General features: G+C 44.9%; 1 protein-coding gene across 3 annotated transcripts in view; it reads right to left on the bottom strand.

Annotated features, from left to right (window-relative positions):
* FRMPD1 (FERM and PDZ domain containing 1) overlaps window positions 1-24,613 on the bottom strand; it is a 194,352-nt gene that overhangs the window by 52,825 nt on the left and 116,914 nt on the right. For all 3 annotated transcript variants that reach the window (XM_044270938.1, XM_044270929.1, XM_044270948.1), the window contains 3 exons: window positions 18,648-18,752; window positions 15,551-15,708; window positions 7,917-8,019 (listed from right to left, as the gene is read on the bottom strand). In XM_044270938.1, the coding sequence (XP_044126873.1) occupies window positions 7,917-8,019; window positions 15,551-15,708; window positions 18,648-18,748 (362 nt within the window). In that variant the 5' untranslated portion in view covers window positions 18,749-18,752. The remainder of the gene's footprint in view (window positions 1-7,916; window positions 8,020-15,550; window positions 15,709-18,647; window positions 18,753-24,613) is intronic.

Genomic DNA, 24,613 nt, shown 5'->3' with positions numbered 1-24,613 from the left:
AACCACTTCACTTGTATCTGACACCAAGGTATTTGGGCGAATGACACCCTTTAACGGTATGAGTGCAGGCCTAGACACTAGCCAGTGGGCACAATACAGAATGTGTGGGCCTGATGCACATGGGCTTACAAATGTGATTAGATCACAGAAAAATTTTAAATTATTTTTTTTTTCTGCAAGGTATTTAGGTGAATGACACCCTGTAACGGTATGAGTGCAGGCCTAGCCACTAGCCAGTGGGCACAATACAGTATGTGTGGGCCTGACACACACGGGCTTGCAAATGTGATTAGATCACAGAAAATTTTTAAATAGAATTTTTATTATCTGCAAGGTATTTGAGTGAATGACACCCTGTAACGGTATGAGTGCAGGCCTAGCCACTAGCAGTATACAGTATGTGTGGGCCTGACACACACAGGATTGCAAATGTGATTATGTCACAGAAAAATATTAAATATAATTATTTTTTATCTGCAAGGTATTTTCTGTCACACTGTCACAACCAGACAGCTGAGAAGCTCTGACAGAGGCCTTTCAGAACCTCCTCCTTGAATTTCTGTGTTGTGGTATTCAGCTCCTCCTCTCGTCAGCCTCTCTCAGCTGTCATGTGTTAATTGCTTCCCTTTAAATGCCTCCCCAGAATGCTTTTCTGGGCGGCTTATACTACTTCCTGGAGTGTGTGTGCATGCTGGTCTGTCCTCCTGTTTGCTTCAAAGCTAAGTGTACCTTTATCTGTTAATATCTGTTTGCTGGATCCCAGGTGACCCTGACTCCCTCCGTGTCTTGTGTAGGGAGCCGGTGGTCGTGTCCCCTCACTATTGTAGGGTGCTCAGGGCTTTATAGTCAAGGTTCGTGGATATGCAAACCTCCACCATTAGGATCTTTGCATAGGCTGAGCAGCCAGGGAAAGTGCCAGGTCTTCTGCAGGGGTCTCCCTTGGTTCCTTAGTTTTTGGATTCAGCGAGTCGTTTATACATGTTGCTTTGCCTTGTTACCTGTACACATTCCGTGACATTATAAGCCGCCAAAACCGTCTTAAGCATGGATCCGGTTTCACTTTTGGCTGAACGCTTCCAGGGTCTTTCATTGGAGGTAGCTGACCTCCGTAAGACTTTTTCTCAGCTTCAAGTGACCGGTTCAGCTTGCGTTCATGGAGCTTGTTCTGAGCCTAAGATCTCGCTCCCGGATACGTTCTCCGGGGGTAGTGAGAATTTTGTGCGTTTTAGAGAGGCTTGCAAACTCCATTTTCGCCTTCTTCCCCATTCTTCTGGTGATGAGGAACGGAGGGTGGGGATCATTATATCGCTGCTCAGGGGTAACGCTCAGTCCTTGGGCCTTTTCGCTGCCGGAGGGGGCACGGCCTCTCCGTTCAGTGGATGAATTCTTTTTAGCCCTGGGTCAGATATATGATGATCCGGATCGTATTGCTCTGGCGGAGTCTAGACTACGTCTCCTATGCCAGGGTAAACAATCCGCAGAAATATACTGCTCAGAATTTCGGAGTTGGGCAGCTGATACTGGTTGGAATGATGCTGAACTCCGAAGTCAATTTTGCCATGGTCTTTCAGAGGAATTGAAAGATGCATTTGCCTTTCATGAAAGGCCTATTTCTTTGGACTCTGCTATGTCTCAGGCCGTTCGTATTGACAGGCGTCTTAGAGAGAGAGGAGAGATCTCTCCTTCCTGTCATACTCGGTCCCAGGACTGTGCAGCGGTCCCATTCTGTGCGCAGGGGTCTCAGTCGCTGTCAGCCCCTTCTGAGCAGGAGCCCATGCAGCTGGGGTTGATTGCTTCTGACAATAGAAGATTCAGCCCGCATGGGAGGGTTTGTTTTTGTTGTGGAGGTATTAATCATTTGGCAAATATTTGTCCCTCTAGGAGATTCAGGCAGTTCTCTGGGTATAATAAAGAAACAAAGAGGAAAAAATCATTGAAAAATGTTCCGTCTGTTACTTTTGGCAGGATTGAGGCGGAGATTGAAGATTTTCCGTTTGCTTGTAGTTCCCGTTTTGTCCTGCCGGCTAGGGTGGCGCTAGAGAGCAAGAACATTTTTTGTGAGATTTTTGTGGATAGTGGAGCAGCGGTCAATCTCATTGATAATCACTTTGCGATAACTCATGGTTTCCAGGTGTGCGCTTTGAGAAAGGATATTCCTGTGTTTGCTATCGATTCCGCTCCACTTTCTCAGAAGTCATTAAAGGGCATAGTTCACAATATCCGTTTAATTGTGAGTGATGCTCATGTTGAGGATGTGTCATGTTTCGTCCTTAGCGGTTTGCCGACTCCTCTAGTGTTGGGGCTACCCTGGCTCACTAAACATAACCCCACCATTGATTGGCAAGCGAGGCAAATAAATGGTTGGAGTGACTTTTGCAGAGAGAATTGCCTCACGACATCTGTTTCTGAGGTTGCTACTAAGACTGTACCATCTTTTCTCTCTGAATTTTCGGATGTCTTCTCTGAGAGTGGAGTTCAGGATTTGCCCCCGCACAGGGAGTACGATTGCCCTATTAATCTCATCCCAGACGCCAAGCTGCCTAAATCTCGTTTATACAATCTTTCCCAACCTGAGAGGATCGCTATGCGTGCTTATATCTCTGAGAGTCTGAGAAAGGGACACATACGACCCTCAAAGTCACCTGTTGCCGCTGGTTTTTTCTTTGTTAAGAAAAAAGATGGTTCTTTAAGACCTTGTCTGGATTTCAGGGAGCTGAACAATATCACAATTCGTGACCCTTATCCGCTTCCTCTGATCCCGGATCTATTTAACCAGGTTGTTGGGGCTAAAGTCTTTTCCAAATTAGATTTAAGAGGGGCATACAACCTGGTCAGGGTCAGAGAAGGGGACGAATGGAAGACGGCCTTCAATACCCCTGAGGGCCATTTTGAGAATTTGGTTATGCCTTTTGGTTTGATGAATGCCCCAGCCGTTTTTCAGCATTTCGTGAACAGCATTTTTTATCATTTGATGGGAAAATTTGTATTGGTGTATTTGGATGACATTTTGATTTTTTCTCCCGATTTCAAAACTCATAAGGAACATTTACGTCAGGTCTTGCTCATCCTGCGGGAGAATAAATTATATGCGAAACTGGAAAAATGTGTGTTTGCGGTTCCAGAAATTCAATTTCTGGGGTTTCTTCTCTCCGCTTCTGGTTTTCGCATGGACCCCGAGAAGGTCCGCGCTGTGCTTGAGTGGGAGCTTCCTGAGAATCAAAAGGCGCTGATGCGTTTTTTGGGCTTTGCCAATTATTACAGGAAGTTCATTTTGAATTATTCTTCTATTGTTAAACCACTCACTGATATGACCAGAAAGGGGGTAGATTTTTCTTCTTGGTCAGTAGAGGCGCGTAAGGCTTTTTCTGATATCAAGGAGAGTTTTGCTTCCGCTCCCATCTTGGTGCAACCTGATGTTTCGTTACCCTTCATAGTTGAGGTTGATGCTTCTGAGGTGGGTGTGGGGGCGGTCTTGTCTCAGGGTTCCTCTCCTGCCAATTGGCGACCGTGTGCCTTTTTCTCAAGAAAACTCTCCTCCGCAGAGAGAAATTACGATGTGGGAGATAGGGAATTGTTGGCCATCAAGTTGGCTTTTGAGGAATGGCGCCATTGGCTAGAGGGAGCCAGACACCCTATTACCGTATTTACTGACCATAAAAATCTGGCCTACTTGGAGTCAGCCAAGCGTCTGAACCCGAGACAGGCCAGATGGTCGTTGTTCTTTTCTAGGTTTAATTTTGTTGTCACGTTCCGCCCTGGAGTTAAGAATGTGAAGGCAGATGCCCTGTCACGTTGTTTTCCGGGAGGCGGGAATTTTGAAGACCCGGTTCCCATTTTGGCTGAAGGTGTGGTGGTCTCTGCTCTTTTTCCTGAATTGGAGGCAGAGGTGCAGGCAGCCCAGTCAGAGGCTCCTGATCTTTGTCCTCCTGGGAGGTTGTTTGTGCCTCTCGCTTTAAGACACAAGATTTTTAAAGAACACCACGATACGGTCCTTGCTGGGCACCCGGGGGTAAGAGCCACACTGGATCTCATCGCTCGGAGATTCTGGTGGCCTGCGCTTCGTAAGTCGGTTGAGGGTTTTGTGGCAGCCTGCGAGACTTGCACTCGTGCCAAAGTCCCTCATTCACGGCCATCAGGTCCTCTCCTTCCCTTACCCATTCCTTCCCGTCCTTGGACACATCTGTCCATGGACTTTATCACAGACCTGCCTCGTTCCTCGGGGAAGACTGTGATTCTGGTGGTGGTGGACCGTTTTAGCAAAATGGTGCATTTCATCCCTTTTCCTGGTTTGCCCAATGCTAAGACGCTGGCGCAGGCATTTGTTGATCACATTGTCAAATTGCACGGTATTCCTTCAGACATAGTCTCTGATAGGGGCACGCAGTTTGTTTCCAGATTCTGGAAGGCTTTCTGTTCTCGCTTGGGGGTTCGGTTGTCATTCTCTTCTGCTTTCCACCCGCAGTCGAATGGCCAGACAGAGCGCGTCAATCAGAATCTGGAGACATATCTGCGTTGTTTTGTGGCGGAGAATCAAGAGGATTGGTGTTCTTTTTTGTCTCTTGCTGAGTTTGCTTTAAATAACCGTCGTCAGGAGTCCTCTGATAAGTCACCATTTTTTGGTGCATATGGGTTTCATCCACAGTTTGGGACTTTCTCGGGAGAGGGGTCTTCTGGTTTACCTGATGAGGACAGATTCTCCTCGTCTTTGTCATCTATTTGGCAAAAGATTCAAGATAATTTAAAGAGCATGAGTGAGAGATATAAGCGTGTGGCTGATAAGAGACGTGTGCTTGGTCCGGACCTGAATGTTGGTGATCTGGTGTGGTTGTCTACCAAGAATATCAAATTGAAGGTTCCCTCCTGGAAGTTGGGTCCTAGGTTTATTGGGCCTTACAAAATCCTGTCTGTCATCAATCCTGTTGCATACCGTCTTGATCTTCCTCAGACTTGGAAGATCCATAATGTTTTTCATAAGTCCTTATTGAAACCTTATGTTCAACCCATTGTACCCTCGCCTTTGCCTCCTCCTCCGATTATGGTTGATGGGAATCTTGAATTTCAGATATCTAGGATTGTGGATTCTCGTCTTCTCCGCGGTTCTCTTCAGTACCTTGTTCAGTGGGAGGGGTATGGTCCTGAGTAGAGGATGTGGGTCCCAGTGACTGACATTAAGGCCTCTCGTCTCATCAGGGCTTTCCATAGGTCCCATCCTGAGAAGGTGGGTCCTGAGTGTCCGGAGTCCACTCGTAGAGGGAGGGGTACTGTCACAACCAGACAGATGAGAAGCTCTGACAGAGGCCTTTCAGAACCTCCTCCTTGAATTTCTGTGTTGTGGTATTCAGCTCCTCCTCTCGTCAGCCTCTCTCAGCTGTCATGTGTTAATTGCTTCCCTTTAAATGCCTCCCCAGAATGCTTTTCTGGGCGGCTTATACTACTTCCTGGAGTGTGTGTGCATGCTGGTCTGTCCTCCTGTTTGCTTCAAAGCTAAGTGTACCTTTATCTGTTAATATCTGTTTGCTGGATCCCAGGTGACCCTGACTCCCTCCGTGTCTTGTGTAGGGAGCCGGTGGTCGTGTCCCCTCACTATTGTAGGGTGCTCAGGGCTTTATAGTCAAGGTTCGTGGATATGCAAACCTCCACCATTAGGATCTTTGCATAGGCTGAGCAGCCAGGGAAAGTGCCAGGTCTTCTGCAGGGGTCTCCCTTGGTTCCTTAGTTTTTGGATTCAGCGAGTCGTTTATACATGTTGCTTTGCCTTGTTACCTGTACACATTCCGTGACACACACCCTGTATGAATGGTGTGCAGTGCACACAGTGCTGTCTTTGACTGAGCCTGCAGCCTCTCACACACGGGCAGCCAGGCAACTGCAATATATATATATTTAAAAAAAAGCAGACTGATGTACCAGCCCTGAAAAGGGCTTTTTGGGGTGCTGTCAGAACGCTGTCCTTACAGCAGATGAGTCTGTGGACACAGAACAATGCCCTAGCTAACGCTTTCCCTATTGAATCAGCAGCAGCAGCAGCACTGTCCCTCCTCTCACTGTGAATGCAGCTTCCGAATGAATCTAAAATGGATGCTGTCCAGGAGGTGGGAGGGTCTGGGAGGGAGGGTCTGCTGCTGATTGGCTGGAATGTGTCTGCTGACTGTGAGGTACAGGGTCAAAGTTTACTCAATGATGATGTATAGGGGGTGGAACGAACATTGCATATGTTCGCCCGCAGCGCGAACGCGAACAAGCTATGTTCGCCGGGAACTATTCGCCGGCGAATAGGTCGGAACATCACTACTCCTATGCAGGCATGTTGGAGGCCATGAAGAAACATAGCCACTGAATGCATGCAATACATACTTCCTTACTAACATACTATAAAACCATCTTAAAGCCATGAAACTAGACCGTCAATGAGGAACAAATGAGGTGCAGATTTCCTGTCTCTCAGACACCCTACGGCACATTTATATTGGTGCAGACAATATTTTAGTTGATACTTAGAGAAAAAAATAGCACAATATTTATCTAAAATAGTATATGCCAGCTTTCGGAGATGGAATTTCATGTTTTGTGGCACATCAGTTGTTATGCCCCTGTGGTGGAGCTGCATGGTAATTGAACACTTATTGCCAGCTTTTCCCACGGATTAACCTCTTCCCCCCACCTTGCTGTACGGTACATGCATACATTATAGGTGAGCAGGGATTGTATGAGCCCGCTCCACACACAGAAGGGTGTCTGATCTTTTATACAGCTGACACCAGCCTGCAACTTACAGGACTGAAGATAACTGTGATACAAGCTATTCATCCTCTTAGATTATGTGGTCGATAGCAACTATGACATCTATGTGGTTAGACAGAGGGAGAGAGGTCCCCATCTGACTCCGTCGCCCCATCATGTGATTACCAGGTTCTGAGTGGTTGATAAGGCCACCGGAGCCTTACTGAAGACCCTCCGGCTGCTATTGTAGTATCTTCATTAAGCCAGAGGTAGGGAGTAATACACTCCGCAACTTAGAAATTTTAACACCAAAAGGACAAGGCTTAAGGTTATGAAAATCAAGGAAGTTGTAGGAGTCACTAAGATCTACAAATGATCAAATATTCAAGCACCTAGCTACAATCTGTGACACGTGGGAGGGGCATAATATAGAAAATTCTAAAGGATTTACAAACCATTGTGCACAGTTCAATGACAAATTCAGCTCTTTTGTACATTTATATATGCAGATGCATCAGAGATGAGTTAGCTTTTTTTGCCAACAAGCTGTATTTCCTGCATCATCTATCTAGAACAGGGATAGGCAAACTGCGGCTCTCCAGCTGTTGTAAAACTACAAATCCCATCATGCCCGGCTGTAGGCAGACTGGGCATACTGGGAGTTGTAGTTTTACAACAGTTGGAAAAACGCAGTGTGCCTATCCCTGATCTAGAACATCAATACATTTCAATATTATACCTGTGGTTTTACATAGGAAGGCAAGTGAATATTCTACTATATCTTTACGTAGTGAGTTAAGAGTGATGTAGTCGGTAAAATGTAACGTCACCTATTACATCTATGCCTTTAGAGTGAAACCTCTTTGAAACAACTACTCAGAAGTGTATTACAAAGTGGTCTCCCAGGGGGAATGGTTTTCTAAAAGAAGATGGCCAGTAGCCTAATATGTGGTGGAAGTTAAAATCTGTCACAGGAAATCTGGTCTGTATAAGGGATGGTACATTCAAAGAGATGGTCTTTTAGAGAGGTTATGCTGTAATTTATATTATATAATTTATAGAAATGAATTAAGTATAGCTATTGTATTCTACACACATGCTATAGTACACATAGCTAACTTTTAAAAAAAAAAAATGTTAATATCACACAGCAGTAATAATTTCAGCAATACGCTTAGTGGCAGCATATACATTACCTGACCATGTCTGTTGCCTTCTGAACATTGATGTTTTCCACATTTTCATTGTTGATTGCAAAGATTTGATCCCCTGGCAATAATTTCCCTTCAGCTGGACCGCCTAAAAAATAAATAATTTTAATTTAATCTGGTGTACACAAGCATTAGTATAGCATCAGTTTATGTAACCTAAGCACCCTCTGACATAGCAACATAGGATCACAATACTTGTGCAATACCTTTGCATCCATACAGCTACATTTATCTAATCTATTTAATATACATGCTATACATGCATTTATACACTTAGTGGGCAAATATCAGCATCTACTAGAGATGAGCAAATTTCTTGAAATTCTGGTTAGATTTAAAGGGATCAGTCGGCAGAAAAGATTTAGGTACAAATAAATTTGACCTGAATCGAAAGTGCTCAGATTGCCCTAAGAAGTTGTGTATGACTCTGAGGTGTCCTAGGACTTTATTATAGTTTAAACTATTTTATGCCACGACTGCAGTAGTCAAAATGACATACTGTATATGGCTATGGGTAGAAAACATGTGGTAGAACAAATACCCTGTTTTTAAAATACTGCACTGTTGGATTTGTTATGCTTTTAAAAATTATAAAACGGTCAAAAAAATTATCCCTTTTGGGCAATGTCTGCTTTTGTTTATACACACATGGTGGATCAGAAGAAGAAACTAGTGATGAGCGGCATAGGCAATATTCAAATTCGCGATATTTAGCTAATGTTTGGCCAAATATTTGCCATAAATTAGCAAATTCGAGAATTCGTGATCTCCAGTCATTGTTTACTTGACTCGCGATTAGAATATTCAACACTATTCACGAATATGAATATATAGCACTACAGGTCCTTCTAAAAAAATTAGCATATTGTGATAAAGTTCATTATTTTCTGTAATGTACTGATAAACATTAGACTTTCATATATTTTAGATTCATTACACACCAACTGAAGTAGTTCAAGCCTTTTATTGTTTTAATATTGATGATTTTGGCATACAGCTCATGAAAACCCAAATTTCCTATCTCAAAAAATTAGCATATTTCATCCGACCAATAAAAGAAAAGTGTTTTTAATACAAAAAAAGTCAACCTTCAAATAATTATGTTCAGTTATGCACTCAATACTTGGTCGGGAATCCTTTTGCAGAAATGACTGCTTCAATGCGGCGTGGCATGGAGGCAATCAGCCTGTGGCACTGCTGAGGTGTTATGGAGGCCCAGGATGCTTCGATAGCGGCCTTAAGCTCATACAGAGTGTTGGGTCTTGCGTCTCTCAACTTTCTCTTCCCAATATCCCACAGATTCTCTATGGGGTTCAGGTCAGGAGAGTTGGCAGGCCAATTGAGCACAGTAATACCATGGTCAGTAAACCATTTACCAGTGGTTTTGGCAGGTGCCAGGTCGTGCTGAAAAATGAAATCTTCATCTCCATAAAGCTTTTCAGCAGATGGAAGCATGAAGTGCTCCAAAATCTCCTGATAGCTAGCTGCATTGACCCTGCCCTTGATAAAACACAGTGGACCAACACCAGCAGCTGACATGGCACCCCAGACCATCACTGACTGTGGGTACTCGACACTGGACTTCAGGCATTTTGGCATTTCCCTCTCCCCAGTCTTCCTCCAGACTCTGGCACCTTGATTTCCGAATGACATGCAAAATTTGCTTTCATCTGAAAAAAGTACTTTGGACCACTGAGCAACAGTCCAGTGCTGCTTCTCTGTAGCCCAGGTCAGGCGCTTCTGCCGCTGTTTCTGGTTCAAAAGTGGCTTGACCTGGGGAATGCGGCACCTGTAGCCCATTTCCTGCACACGCCTGTACACGGTGGCTCTGGATGTTTCTACTCCAGACTCAGTCCACTGCTTCCGCAGGTCCCCCAAGGTCTGGAATCGGTCCTTCTCCACAATCTTCCTCAGGGTCCGGTCACCTCTTCTCGTTGTGCAGCGTTTTCTGCCACACTTTTTCCTTCCCACAGACTTCCCACTGAGGTGCCTTGATACAGCACTCTGGGAACAGCCTATTCGTTCAGAAATGTCTTTCTGTGTCTTACCCTCTTGCTTGAGGGTGTCAATGATGGCCTTCTGGACAGCAGTCAGGTCGGCAGTCTTACCCATGATTGCGGTTTTGAGTAATGAACCAGGCTGGGAGTTTTTAAAAGCCTCAGGAATCTTTTGCAGGTGTTTAGAGTTAATTAGCTGATTCAGGTGATTAGGTTAATAGCTCGTTTAGAGAACCTTTTCATGATATGCTAATTTTTTGAGATAGGAATTTTGGGTTTTCATGAGCTGTATGCCAAAATCATCAATATTAAAACAATAAAAGGCTTGAACTACTTCAGTTGGTGTGTAATGAATATAAAATATCTGAAAGTCTAATGTTTATCAGTACATTACAGAAAATAATGAACTTTATCACAATATGCTAATTTTTTGAGAAGGACCTGTATATTCTAAATATTTGCGAATTCTCGAAGTGGCGATATTCGCGATAAAAATTTGAGATTTGAATATTCGCGCTTAGCACTAGAAGAAACGGCTTGTTTTGAACAAGCGGTCCAAAATGTATCCCTTTTTGGAATGTAGAAGCAAGTTTGGTGTTATCTTAAATAATAAATATATATATATATATTTTTTTTTTTCTATCTCCACTAATTTCACCTCCGCAAATACATTTGCCGGTGGCACAGTGTGCCTGAGTTCCAGGAAAATGAAGAAGGAATGGCTTTTGTTTTTACAAAAGCCATGAAAAAAAATCTCCGGGAACAGCAGCAACAACACAATACAGTATGGAGCCTAACAGACAAGACATGAGATGTGCAGCTGTGTAGGGTTTGTAGTAATGGGAAGTGTAGCCACGGCAGCAGCAGTATGGTGTGGAACCTGATGGACAAAGCAGGAGATGTATGGCTCTAAATGGGTAGTAGTAGTGGCAGTAGGGGTAGTAGTAGCTGTGGCAGCAGCAGCAATACAGTATGGAACATATTGGACAGGCAGACAGGGCACAGATCTATTACCAACAAGGATCACAACACTTCTACCACTACCACCACCCAGACTTGCCTTTACAGCATCAGCTGATTTCAAGCACTATGGCAGAAGGAGATCTTTTTTGGGATGTTTTGGCTGTATGTTGGCTCTGCTGTTAATCTCTACCACCACTCCTCCTCTGTCATCATCCCTTACTCATCACCCTAATCTGGTTCCCAGGTCCTGTGCAACACACAATGATCATCATAGTCTTCATCACCATCATCCCTGCCACTTTTTTCAGGCTGTAATATGTAATGGTTTCCTTTCCCCCTTCTTGATTCCTACCTTTGTATTTGCCATGAATGCTAGTATTACCATGGCTACCAGTGTCCCTACCAACATCACCAACACTGCTATGCATTTCAGTCATCAGGTCCTCTACCACGCCTGGACCTCCACCTCTAGGTTGTCTAAATGCTGCCTTTTCTCAGTCAACTCATCAACAGGAAGACTATCTTCCATAGCACCCAGGGTGTTGTCTCTTCTAAGGATAAAAAGAAGGTGCATCACTAGGAGGGAGCAATGAAGACAGAGAGAATGGAAATGAAAGGCTTCTCTGGGACAACAAGGAGGGGGAGCAGGAGAAATGCACTGAACCCTGACTCAAAGGCTGATAGGTTGCTATGTCAGAGGGTGCTCAGATATGACATCAACATCATCCTGCTGTCACTGAGATGATGATTGAGCCATCGAGTCCACAATCTCATCAGCTTCCTGTGTAGTAATAATCCAGCGCCTACCGGAAGCAAGGGAAAACTATTGCCTGCTTCTACTGGCCAGATGGCTGGTGCTTACTATGCTGCGTCTTGCCCTACAGTCACCCACATTCTCAATTTTCTAAAATGTGGTACAGATCATTCATTTTACATTACCCTGCCTATTGCCGTGCTGTCATTTAGGCCTCATGCACACGACAGTATTTTTTCACGGTCTGCAAAAACGGGGTCCGTAGGTCCGTGATCCGTGACCGTTTTTTTGTCCGTGGGTCTTCCTTGATTTTTGGAGGATCCACGGACATGAAAAAAAAGTCGTTTTGGTGTCCGCCTGGCCGTGCGGAGCCAAACGGATCCGTCCTGAATTACAATGCAAGTCAATGGGGACGGATCCGTTTGACGTTGACACAATATGGTGCCATTTCCAACGGATCCGTCCCCATTGACTTTCAATGTAAAGTCTGGAGTTCTTTTATACCATCGGATTGGAGTTTTCTCCAATCCGATGGTATATTTTAACTTGAAGCGTCCCCATCACCATGGGAACGCCTCTATGTTAGAATATACTGTCGGATATGAGTTACATCGTGAAAACTCATTTCCGACAGTATATTCTAACACAGAGGCGTTCCCATGGTGATGGGGACGCTTCTAGTTAGAATATACTACAAACTGTGTACATGACTGCCCCCTGCTGCCTGGCAGCACCCGATCTCTTACAGGGGGCCGTGATCAGCACAATTAACTCCTCAGGTGCCGCACCTGAAGGGGTTAATTGTACTATCATATCCCCCTGTAAGAGATCAGGGCTGCCAGGCAGCAGGGGGCAGACCCCCCCCTCCCCAGTTTGAATATCATTGGTGGCCAGTGCGGCCCCCCCCTCCCTCCCTCTATTGTAATAAATTGTTGGTGGCACAGTGTGCTCCCCCATCGCCACCCCCCTCCCTCCCTCTATTGTAATAAATCGTTGGTGGCACAGTGTGCACCCCCCATCGGCCCCCCTTCCTCCCTCTATTGTAATAAATCGGTGGCACAGTGTGCGCCCCCCATCTGCCCCCCCTCCCTCTATAGCAGTAACAACATTGGTGGCCAGTGTGCGGCCTCCCATCTCCCCCCCCCCCAATCATTGGTGGCAGCGTAGTTCCGATCGGAGTCCCAGTTTAATCGCTGGGGCTCCGATTGGTAACCATGGCAACCAGGAAGCTACTGCAGCCCTGGTTGCCATGGTTACTTAGCAATAGTACAATAGTAGAAGATTCATACTTACCTGCTGGCTGCTGCGATGTCTGTGACCGGCCGGGAGCTCCTCCTACTGGTAAGTGACAGTTCATTTAGCAATGCGCCGCACAGACCTGTCACTTACCAGTAGGTGGAGCTCCCGGCCGGACACGAACATCGCAGCAGCCAGCAGGTAACTATGAATCTTCTACTATTGTACTATTGCTAAGTAACCATGGCAACCAGGACTGCAGTAGCGTCCTGGTTGCCATGGTTACCGATCGGAGCCCCAGCGATTAAACTGGGACTCCGATCGGAACTCCGCTGCCACCAATGATCGGGGGGGAGGGGGGGGGGTGGGGGGGAGATGGGAGGCCGCACACTGGCCACCAATGTTGTTAATGCTATATAGGGAGGGGGGCCGATGGGGGGTGCACACTGTGCCACCAACGATTTATTACAATAGAGGGAGGAAGGGGGGGAGGGGGCCGATGGGGGGCGCACACTGTGCCACCAACGATTTATTACAATAGAGGGAGGAAGGGGGGGGGCGATGGGGGGTGCACACTGTGCCACCAACGATTTATTACAATAGAGGGAGGAAGGGGGGGGGCCCGATGGGGGGCGCACACTGTGTCACCAACGATTTATTACAATAGAGGGAGGAAGGGGGGGGGCCGGGGGGGCTTCACACTGGCCACCAAGCTATTATTACAATAGAGGGAGGGAGGGGGGGTCGCACTGGCCACCAATGATATTCAAACTGGGAAATGGGGGGTCTGCCCCCTGCTGCCTGGCAGCCCTGATCTCTTACAGGGGGATATGATAGTAAAATTAACCCCTTCAGGTGCCGCACCTGAAGGGGTTAATTGTGCTGATCACGGCCCCCTGTAAGAGATCGGGTGCTGCCAGGCAGCAGGGGGCAGTCTTGTACACAGTTTGTAGTGTATTCTAACTAGAAGCGTCCCCATCACCATGGGAACGCCTCTGTGTTAGAATATACAGTCGGATATGAGTTTTCACGAAGTGAAAACTTAGATCTGAAAAAGCTTTTATGCAGACGGATCTTCGGATCCGTCTGTATGAAAGCAACCTACGGCCACGGATCACGGACACGGATGCCAATCTTGTGTGCATCCGTGTTCTTTCACGGACCCATTGACTTGAATGGGTCCGTGAACCGTTGTCCGTCAAAAAAATAGGACAGGTCATATTTTTTTGACGGACAGGATACACGGATCACGGCCTCGGCTGCAAAACGGTGCATTTTCCAATTTTTCCACGGACCCATTTAAAGTCAATGGGTCCGCGAAAAAAAAACGAAAACGGCACAACGGCCACGGATGCACACAACGGTCGTGTGCATGAGGCCTTACCAGACTTTTGAAACATGTTTGAACAATCAGGAGTCACACCATATTGTTGGACAGAGTCCTCTACAATATAAAAGTGGATGAACACTAGTCTGTGATAAATGAAATCCTGAACACGGCATCTGAGCGCGTGAAAACCCAGAAGTGCACGCTTCCGGGTATGCTCCGGCTCCCTCTGGCAGCGATCAGAGGAGCTGGAGCTTGTATGCGGTAGCCCATGTCACGGTGAATGACAGGAGGCTGCTGCATAGTGTTTTCTATGGAGCCCCTGTCTGTGGCAAGGCTCCATAGGAAACTAGTACATTTCTCATAGACTCCAATGTTTGATTCCCCCCTCCCTTTTTTTTTTTTTACTGCTTCCGCAGGGGGAAGATGTTATCTGCAATTTAACTCTCATTATTACTGTAGATGTACAATTGAGTTAACAGTATGGCAACACGAGGATAGCACTCTGCTCAGAGTGATGGCGTGACCAAAAATTTTAAGTGAGGTTGTTTACCATACTAAGGCCTCTTTCACACAAGCGTGGCGGATCGCTCCATTTTACAAGCAAGTTTACTCAGTTTTGTCTGCGATTGCGTTCAGTTGTTCAGTTTTTTCCACGCGGATGCAATTAGCAAAATGCGTTTTGATGCGTTTTTCACACGTGGATTAAAAAACTTAGGCTATATGCTCATGACAGTTAAAAAAAAACGTCCGTTAAAAACTGACATTTTTAACGGATGTTTTTTTCCACTGATGCCTTTCTAAGAAACTGAAGTTTTCACTGACAGTCAAAAAAACTGCCATGTGAATAACCCCATAGACTATCATTGGTCTTAAAACGGACGTGTGATGGCCGTTAAAAAAATGTACATCACATGTCTGTTTTTCACTGCCGTGTGCATGTAGCCTTAGGTTTACAAACAACATCTCCTAGCAACCATCAGTGAAAAACGCATTGCATCCGCACTTTTTCACTAAAGCCCCATTCACTCCACATGCTGCGTTTTCACGCAACGCAGAACTGATGTGTGAAAAAAACCACTCATGTACATAGACCCTTTGAAATCAATGGGTCGGTATTCAGTGCGGGTGCTATGCGTTCACATCCCCCACGCTGAAAACTCGCTCATGTGAATGGGGCCTAAAAGTTCAAACAAAGGAGGAAGTTAAAGAATCACAGCTAAAAGTAGAATACATGGAGAGACTTAAAAAAATTACATTAAAAATCTATTTTTATACAGACTGCTAATATGTGATTAAAAATTTGATGAAAGGGTCCTTTTAAAATTAGAAATCCACCTACCTGCAGTAACAGCTGTGACAGATAGAGGGTGGTTCAGAGATATGTCAAAGCCATAGCTGTCAAGGTGCAAATCTTTCTTGATGTCCAAGGTGATCTTCATTGAACATGCATATTGGTTTGGACCTATGGATGGAGTGTCCCCGGTTGAGCTTCTTCCACTTTTCAAAACAAGGTTAGAATGAAAATGACAGGACAGGTACATGAATAACAATCGAGTAAGACATATGACCGCAGTGTCGCAGTATACATCAGCCAATTTATTCCCTGCTAAACAATTTATACAGTTTATTATAACCATTTCACTTTGATTGCTCAGTGTATAAACATCTAGCCATGTTGAATCCTTTTTTGGCAAATGAATATGGACTACAACACAGTATTGTGAAAACAATCCACATCATGAAGAAAAGTCACATTCATTTTACACCAATGTGACCACTGGCTTACCTTTGTAGCTAAAACAAATTCCACTGTTCTGGGAAGGCTTTCCTGGAGATTCTGGAGTGTTTGTGGGAATGTTTGTCTATATTCAACCAGAAGAGCATTTGTGAGGTCAAACACTGATAGTGGAAGAGAGTGCCTGACTCACAATCTCCATTCTGGTTTGTCCCAAAGGTGTTCAATGGGGTGGGAGGCCACTGCTCTGTGTGGGCCTGTTATGTTCTCGTACACCAGACTTACCCAGCCATGCCTTTATAGGCATTGCTTAGTGTGCTGGGGCACAGTCATGTTGAAACAGAAAAAGCTCATCCCCCAACATGTTCCCACAAAGTTGGAAGCATACAATTTTCTAAAATTTCTTGGTATTCTGAAGCATTAAAATTTCCCTTCTCTGGAACTATGGGTCCTAGGCCAACCCCTGAAAAAAAACTCCATAGCTTTATCACTCCTCCACCAAACTTTACATTTGGCACAATGCAGTCTGGCAGGTAATGTTCTCCTTGCATTCTCTAAACCTAGACTCATCCATCAGTATGCCAGGTAGAGAAGCATGATACAACACTCCACAGAACACATTTCCAGTGCTCCATATTCCAGTGGTGGCATACTTTACACCACTCCATCTGATGCCTGGCATTGTGCTTGGTGATATGAGGCTTGCAGCTGTTTATCCATGGAAACCTATGCTATGAAGCTTTCGGAGCACAATTTTTGTGCTGATGTTAAAGGGTGTGTCTCATCTGAAATAATATCCCATTGTTCCACCGCTGGGACCCGCACCTATATCGAGAATAGAGCGGGCAAAGTGGTGGCTGGAAGACTCCGGTCCAGCCACCAAGCACTCTACCCATAGAAGTGAATGGGAAAGCACCGTGCATGACTGACCACTGCTCCCATTCCCTTCTATAGGCCCGATTGAAAAAAGCCGAGTCGGTGCCCTCCAACACTTTCGGGGCTCCCTTTAAGAGATAGGTGTGGATCCCAGTGATATGCCTCCACTTTCTCAGATGAGACCACCCCTTTAAGGCCAGAGGAGGTAGGGAACTCTGCAGGTATTGAGTTGGTGAGTTTTAAGCACTATGCTTCTCAGGAAAGATTTTTATAAAGGCAGACTGCATGGCTAGATGCTGTATTTTACACCTATAGCAATGGGACTGAATGAAACACCTGAATTAAATGATTAAGAAGTGTGTCCCAATACTTTGTCCAGTGTATGTCTGCTATTGTGTAGACGCTGAACAAAAATCACAAAACCTTACAGTGAATCTGTTACAACTTTAAAGGCAAACTGTACTAGTTTTCAAATAACAGACATCTCTTATCAGTACCAAAAGAGTTTAGCCTCTCACTGGTGATCATACCCTTCTCCAATGTAATCTTCTCATATGTATCTATGGCATAGCAGATCATTTTGTCTGGATTTCCCTATTCAGTTGTACTTATTAGCATTTGCAAAACTTAGTAAATGCTTTGAAGTTTACCAAGTGTTAAAACAATTATCCAAGACTAAACTTTTTTAACATACCCCATTAGAGTAGCTGGAGCCATGGTGGGGAAGCTGTGACCTGTCACCAATGTGGTATGTCAGGGTGTCACGTGCCACATGGGTGACAGGTCAAAACTGAGGCCAGTCACATAACGCCCATCAACAGGATGCTGATTCCCAGAACAATGGGACCTTCGATGCAGCCAGAATCCAGCGGCAGGAACCAGGTAAGTATGAACCCCACTACTGGTCCAGCCACTCTGAAGAGGTCTGTTCAAAAAGTTTAATCTTGAAAAACCCCTTTTAAGTGTTCTTATGAATGACCTTAGAAAGGTGGCTTTGGCTCTGGACCAGGCGCCACTGATGATTCCAAAGCCAATTTCATGTTTAGTCCAGGAAACACAGTCCATGTGATGGTTACATTTCCCAGATCAAATATTGCTCCTCTGACAGGAACTTACAGCATCATAATTAAAGATGAGCGAATCGAATCCCACAAAGTGGAATTTGATCTGAATTTAAGGATAAATTTGATTTATCCTTTGATTTAAATTTGATTTATCCTGCCATCTTGATTGAAGATCTCGGCCAACCGGCATGATGACGTCATCTTACGCCGTGCAAGATTTCGCGCCAGATCTTCAAGCAAGATGGCGGTGGCTGGCCCGTCGCTAGCAAATGGAGGTGGTAAGTTTTATTTTTTTTATTTTTTATGTTACTTTTACACAGTTTTTACACTCAGATGCCGCGATCATGTATGAACACGGCATCTGAGGGGTACAATGATGGGGAGCAGCGCTATTGCAGCTCCCTGTCATTTCACTCGCTACTTACAAGAAAATGCACTTTGTCACAAAGCTATTTTTTTTTTTTTATTTGGCAAATCAGCCGAATCAAACTTGTCAATAATTCGCTCATCTCTAATCATAATGATGTCGGATAACATGAGTTCCAGCCAGAGCTAGCAGTGTTCGGTCTGGGAAATGAAGCCATTGCACGTTTCCTGGACCAAACATGCTTTTGTGAAATTAGTCTTAGTCTTCAACATTGTATGCTGGAACAATGCTGTTAGTGATTCTATACAATACAGTGCAGAGCAAGTTGTCTTCAAAACAAGTTCAATAAAAATTTTATAAATAAACTTTAAAATATAGATAAAATAAAACTTACCGAGATGAACCATCTCGTGATCGCCGTAGCCATCTCACTACCATCTGTTCTATTCTATTCCCTTTCCGTGACTGGAATAGATGTGCTTCTGGGTCCTCCATTTACCTAAACATGGTTTAAACAAAAGAATGAGTAGGCTTAAGTATATTGAACATGTCTCCAACTCCCATTTGACCATTCCAGTCTCTGGTTAAAGAAAATGTAAAAATAAGGCTCTTATCAAAAATTAATAAAGTACCCTGTTCTCATGCTTGCCCCTCCACCCACATTGTTTGTATTTGGTTGTCAAGGATTATGCCCACCACTGTGAGCTAAGATCGGAGGCTGCGCTTTGTACAGTTCTTCCTTCTTATCATCTGTGTGGTGGACAGGAGTTCAGGAGAACACATTCTAGTGCATGCACGATACCAATGCTGCCATGTCTGGAGTGCGCATGGGGAACATGCCTCATGACCAAAAAGTAAAGGAGGGAAATGGAAACAGCCGAATAAAATGAAAATAAAGCTAGCCATACTCATTAGATAAGTGTCATCTAAACCCACTGATTTCAGCGGGACCAGCCAATCATCTAATGTGTATGGGGGATTCCCAATTCTCACCCAATGGCAGATGTCGGGGGGATAAGGATTGGGCAGTGGTTCCTAGCAGAGGCTTTCTGCCCACTTCGTATTCAGGACACATGTTTATGAAGGGTCAGAGGAGATAGCTGTTGACCATATGAGTGTATAATCAGCCTGTACCAACTAAGATAAAATGCCTAAGGGGCATAAAGCCTGTGCTGAAAAATAAGAAGTTTTAAGTCCAAGAATAAAAGTTCAAGAAGTTTACTCAAATATTACCAGTAAATACTAAATGGAAAGCACTGGGTAACACTGACATGGAAAAAGACAAACTTAACAGTAGAAACCAGTGTCAGGCAGCTGCTACTAAGACCAATAAAATTATGGATTTCATCAAAAGGGGCATAGATGCCCGTGATGGAGTCTAACATACCAAACAATGGAGAAAAGTGACTCAATCTGCAACCTCCTGATACACAGAAATATTTTAAGATTGTTAATGGACTCATTCGTAAAGGGGCTGTCTCACGAAAAAGATTCTGCAGTTTTCAAATCAGCACCTGGATCTGGACACCTTCATAATTGCATGTAATTAAAAATGTAGTATAGTCACCAAGTTATTCAAGAAACTGTATCTGTATAGCGCCACCTACTGTTTGTTTTTTTCCTATTTCTTTGTCCTGCTCACTGATAAGGCCACACATGCTCAGTTTCATCCTTCAACTGCCTCCAGAAAAGACACTCCCCGTGAGCTGTCAGTTTGATATAAATCTAGAAGAGCAATTGGAGCAATGAATGGGGAGATCTCTGGATCCATGTGAGGTATAGGGCTGGTTCTAGTGTTGTTAGAAAGGTATTATCATGTAGCATATGATGTCTGATTTTGCTTTTTTACATTTATCATGGGATAACCTCTTTAATCCTAAGAATAAATATATACATTTTAGTGACTACTTTTTCTTGTATCTTTTGCAGGGATGCATTTCTTTTTATTCTCACAAATTGTAAGTAAAACAATAAAAGAAAATCTGAGTATCGTGTTAGCCATACATTTCACAGAGCTGTGTGCATAGAAGTTGCATGTGGGCACAAGAAGGCATAGTGGCCTTGTACTATGAAGCCATAGGCACCTCGCATTGTGCTTCGTAGTGTCATAATACAAAGTCAAACCTATTGCTTGCCTAATCAATGCTTCCAATTGATCATGTCACATTACATCAAAGGCATATATGGAGGTATGGAAGTCTATAGGTTTCATATTACAGCTCAGAATTATGTATAATATGCTTGAGGGAATGAGGCCTTATACAAACTGCAATGTTGCTTAGGAGGTTCAAGCTCACATCTGGGACCTGGTGTCTGAGGGGCCTTTACACCACGTACATAGAAGAAGCAGTAGTATATATCACATTTGTGAGCCTTTGAAGTATTTTGTATTAAAGGGAACCTGTCACCATGAAAAATAATCTCCATGGAGAATACTATAGAGCAGGAGGAGCTGAGTAGATTGGCACCCCCATCGATCAGCTGTTTGAAGAGAAAGCAGCACTCGTACCAGCGCAGCATTCTCTTCACTGTTTACCTGCTCACCGTCGCAACTGCAGTGGTGAGCAGGTGTAATTACAGCTCCTCCATCCCATTCACTTCAATAGGACGGCTCCTTTATGTTCAAGTGAATAGGAAGGAGCTGTCTCATTGAAGTGAATGGGGATGGCTTAGTTGTAATTACACCTGCTTACCACCGCGGTTCCGACAGTGAGCAGGTAGGTATTGACAATGGCCTCTGAGTGGTTAAGTGACTCGGATCGGAATTATCTCTGATCCTGGCTATTGCGACCAGATGTCAGCTGTATTATATAGCTTGTGAGTCTGCTCCATATATCTCCTTAATGTAAATTATGTACAGTACATATTTGCATTCTGCATTTAAGGGTTAATCAGGTGATCTACTTATACTGGATATTGAGGCGGTAGTGTCATATTTGTATAATTCTTGAATATGCTTATCCTTATCAGCCAATAGAAGCTCGCAGGTCCTTAGTCTCCACATACACACTGTTTTACTTCAGGTTTCCATAACAACCCAGCCATTTTTCTTCACTGCTGTAGGTCAGCTTTAAAGAAGAAACTGCCACCAGCATACAGTAATTGCTATTGAAGTAAAGCGATAGCCTAATAGCACTTAGTACCTTATTTCCAGATGTGCCTTTGTTTCAGCAGTAGATTTTTTATCCTCTGAAAATCCAGTTTATTTGGTATGCAAATGAGCCAGTAAGGTGCCCAGAGGGGCGTCACTCTTGCAGGAAGGAACCCAGGCACGCCTCCTGCCACAATGTGCCCACCCACCCCTCCTACATCACATTTAAGCCATAACTCTGCCCCCCTTTTCTCTGCTCTCAGCACGAGGGTGGGCTTGGGCACGAGCAGGAGGCGAACCTGGGCTCCTTCCTGCAAGAAGATAGAAAACATCTATTGCTGAATCAAAGGCACATCTGGAAATAAGGTACTAAGTGCTATTAGGACATTGCTTTACTTCAATAGCGATTATCCTGGTGACAGATTTCCTTTAAAGGGGCAGGGCGCTGTGGTGACACTGGGAGCGGAGCGGAGTGCTGTGGAGGTCACAGTTCAGGGGGCAGGTAGGGTGGCCATTTAGGCCACCCTCAAAATACGGACTTAAAAACCCCGCCCCCAGGTCCCACTAAGACACGACCCTGACCCAGGGGAGGGAGACTTTCTCCCTGCAGCTCATGCTCAGACAGCACAGTGCTGCTCTCTGAGGGTGAGCTGTTTAAAAGGACATCTCTGTGTTCGTCCAGGCCCTGCACCGGACGGAGGACAGGGAGTCTGAAAGCCGGACTTTCCTGCCTAAAACCGGACCTCTGGCCACCCTAGGGGCAGGCTGCTGTGGAGGTCACAATTAAGGGGACGGTCTGCTATGGGGGACAATGTTAAGGGGCAGATTGCTGTAGAGGCCACTGTTAAGGGGGAGGGGTGTTGTGGAAATCATTGTTGAGGAAACGGGGTACTGTGGAGGTCACTTATAAAGGAGCGGCCGCTGTGGAGGTCACTGTTAAAGGGGTGGGTCACTGTGGGGTCACTGTTAAGGGGACAGGATACTGTGGAGGTCACTGTTGAAGGGACGGGTGCTGTGGCAGTCTCTGTTAAGGGGGCAGGGAACGGTGGAGGTCACAGTTAAGGTGATGGTCCGCTATGGAGGTCAGTGTTAGGGGGCAGGGTGCTGTAGAGGTCACTGTTAAGGGGGTGGGGTGGTGTGGAGGTAAAGTTTTAAGGGAACGGAGCTCTATGGAGGTCACTGTTAAGGGGGTGGAGACAGGGTAGTGTGGAGGTCACTAATAAAGGGGTGGCCGCTGTGGAGGTCACTGTTAAAGGGGAGGGCGCTGTGGATGTCTGTGGATGTTACTGTTAAGGGGACAGGCCGCTGTGGAGCTTAATGTTAAAGGGGTGGGCATTGTGGAGGTCACTGTTAATGGAGGAGGGGACTGTGGAGGCCACTATTAAAGGGGCAGCGGGGTACTGTGAGGTAAATGTTAAAGGGGTTGTCCGGGTTCAGAGCTCAACCCGGACATACCTCCATTTTCACCCAGGCAGCCCCCCTGACTTGAGCATCGGAGCAGTTCATGCTCCAATGCTCTCCTTTGCCTGCGCTAAATCACGCAGGGCAAAGGCATTTTTTGGAGATCCGGTGACGTACCGGGGCTCTCTATGGGGCTGCCAGGAAGCCCGGTGATGTCACCGGCACTGATGGGCGGGATTTAGCGCTGCCCTAGCCAATAAAACGGCTAGGGCAGTGCTAAAACCTACCCATCAGAGCTGGTGACGTCACCGAACACACTGCCGAGCGGAAGTTTCCGCCCGGCAGTGTGTTATTAAAAACAATTTAGCGCAGGGCAAGGGAGCGCATCGGAGCATGAGATGCTTCGATGCTAGCCTCAGGTGGTCTGCCTGGGTGAAAATAAGGGTATGTCCTGGTTCAGCTCTGAACCCGGACAACCCCTTTAAGGGAGTGGGGTACTGTGAGGTCACTGTTAAGGGAGAGGGGTACAGTGGCAGTCACTGTTAAAGGGGCAGAGTGCTGTGAAGGTCAAAGTTAAGGGGGCGGGCCCCTGTGGACGTCACTGTCAAGGGGATGGGGTCAGTGTTAAGCGGTGGGGGGCTGTTAAGGTCACTGTTATAGTAGATACTGTCGATATCTTTTAACGACACACACAAAAATTTAATGAAATAGATGAAATATACATGAGCAAAGCCGGGTCCTTCAGCTAGTATATACTGTATATATATATATATATATCAATTTTCTCAGCTACTTCTGCTCTTTAACATACTGCCTTCAGACTGCATTGCAATTTCATGGTGACAGATTTGCTTTAAATACCAAAAAGCAATGAGCAGTTGGTTGCAAAAATCAATTTGTTGCTTTATATGCCTTGAATAAATGCCACCAGAAAGGAAGGCTGTAACAACTGTCATTACACATGATCGTCTAATTGTCCCAGACAGAGAGAGTCTCCAGTCTGCAAATTGCTCAAGGCTAAGTTTTTGCATTGAATACCACATTGTCTTTAATTATAGCTCTTTCTAAGCTTTACATAGTATTATTAGATGCGAGCAATAGCGGTTTAGGAGCACAACTACAATTAATGTCGGAAGATCAAGAATACATGTGTTTTGTAGATGTTATGTTTTATTTTGACTAGGCTGAAGGCCGCCTCGTCTCCTTTTTGGGCGGAAAAACAAATCCATAATCCCATTATCAAATTGGTTTAAATAATGAGTCATGGGCTAAATTGCCATTCCATTAACCTTTTAATGATCAGGCCTGAAGAGGCCTTAGTGATCAGACACTTTTTTGGTATCTTTGACACGGTCAGTATTTGCGCAGTATTTGTGAGCCAAAACCAAGAGTGGGTCCAGAAGACGCGCAAATATTTATATTATACCTTTTCTTCGTAGGTTCTACTCCTGGTTTTGGTGAACACAGATAGGATTCCATACCACCAGCAGGGGCCACTCAGGGCTAACTAGTTAGTAGAGATGAGTGATTCTGCTCATTATCAAAGCCTAATTAGTACCCAGAATCCTCAAGACAAGGCGGGTTGGAAACAAGAGAGGCAAACAGCAAAATAACAAAAGGCAGGAGAGCAGTCAGGATAACAGTCCGAGGTCAATAAATTTTACCTGAATTGAAAGTGCTCCAGTTGACCTGAAAATTTGTGTATGACACTGTGAGGTGTCCTAGGATTCATATTTTTTCTCTTTTGTCTTTCTGTCTTTTTTTTATAAATGTCTCTCTTTTTCGCTCTTTCTTCCCTTTCAAGCTCTTTCACAAAAAGACAGCATTAGTAGCATGGTTGAAGGTGTTAACAAACAGCCTGTTTAATA

The sequence above is a fragment of the Bufo gargarizans genome, chromosome 1 (genome assembly GCF_014858855.1).
Source record: "Bufo gargarizans isolate SCDJY-AF-19 chromosome 1, ASM1485885v1, whole genome shotgun sequence".
In the NCBI taxonomy this organism is placed as follows: domain Eukaryota; kingdom Metazoa; phylum Chordata; class Amphibia; order Anura; family Bufonidae; genus Bufo; species Bufo gargarizans.
The sequence above is the reverse complement of the archived record's forward strand: the minus strand, read 5'-3'. Positions and strand labels throughout refer to the sequence as shown.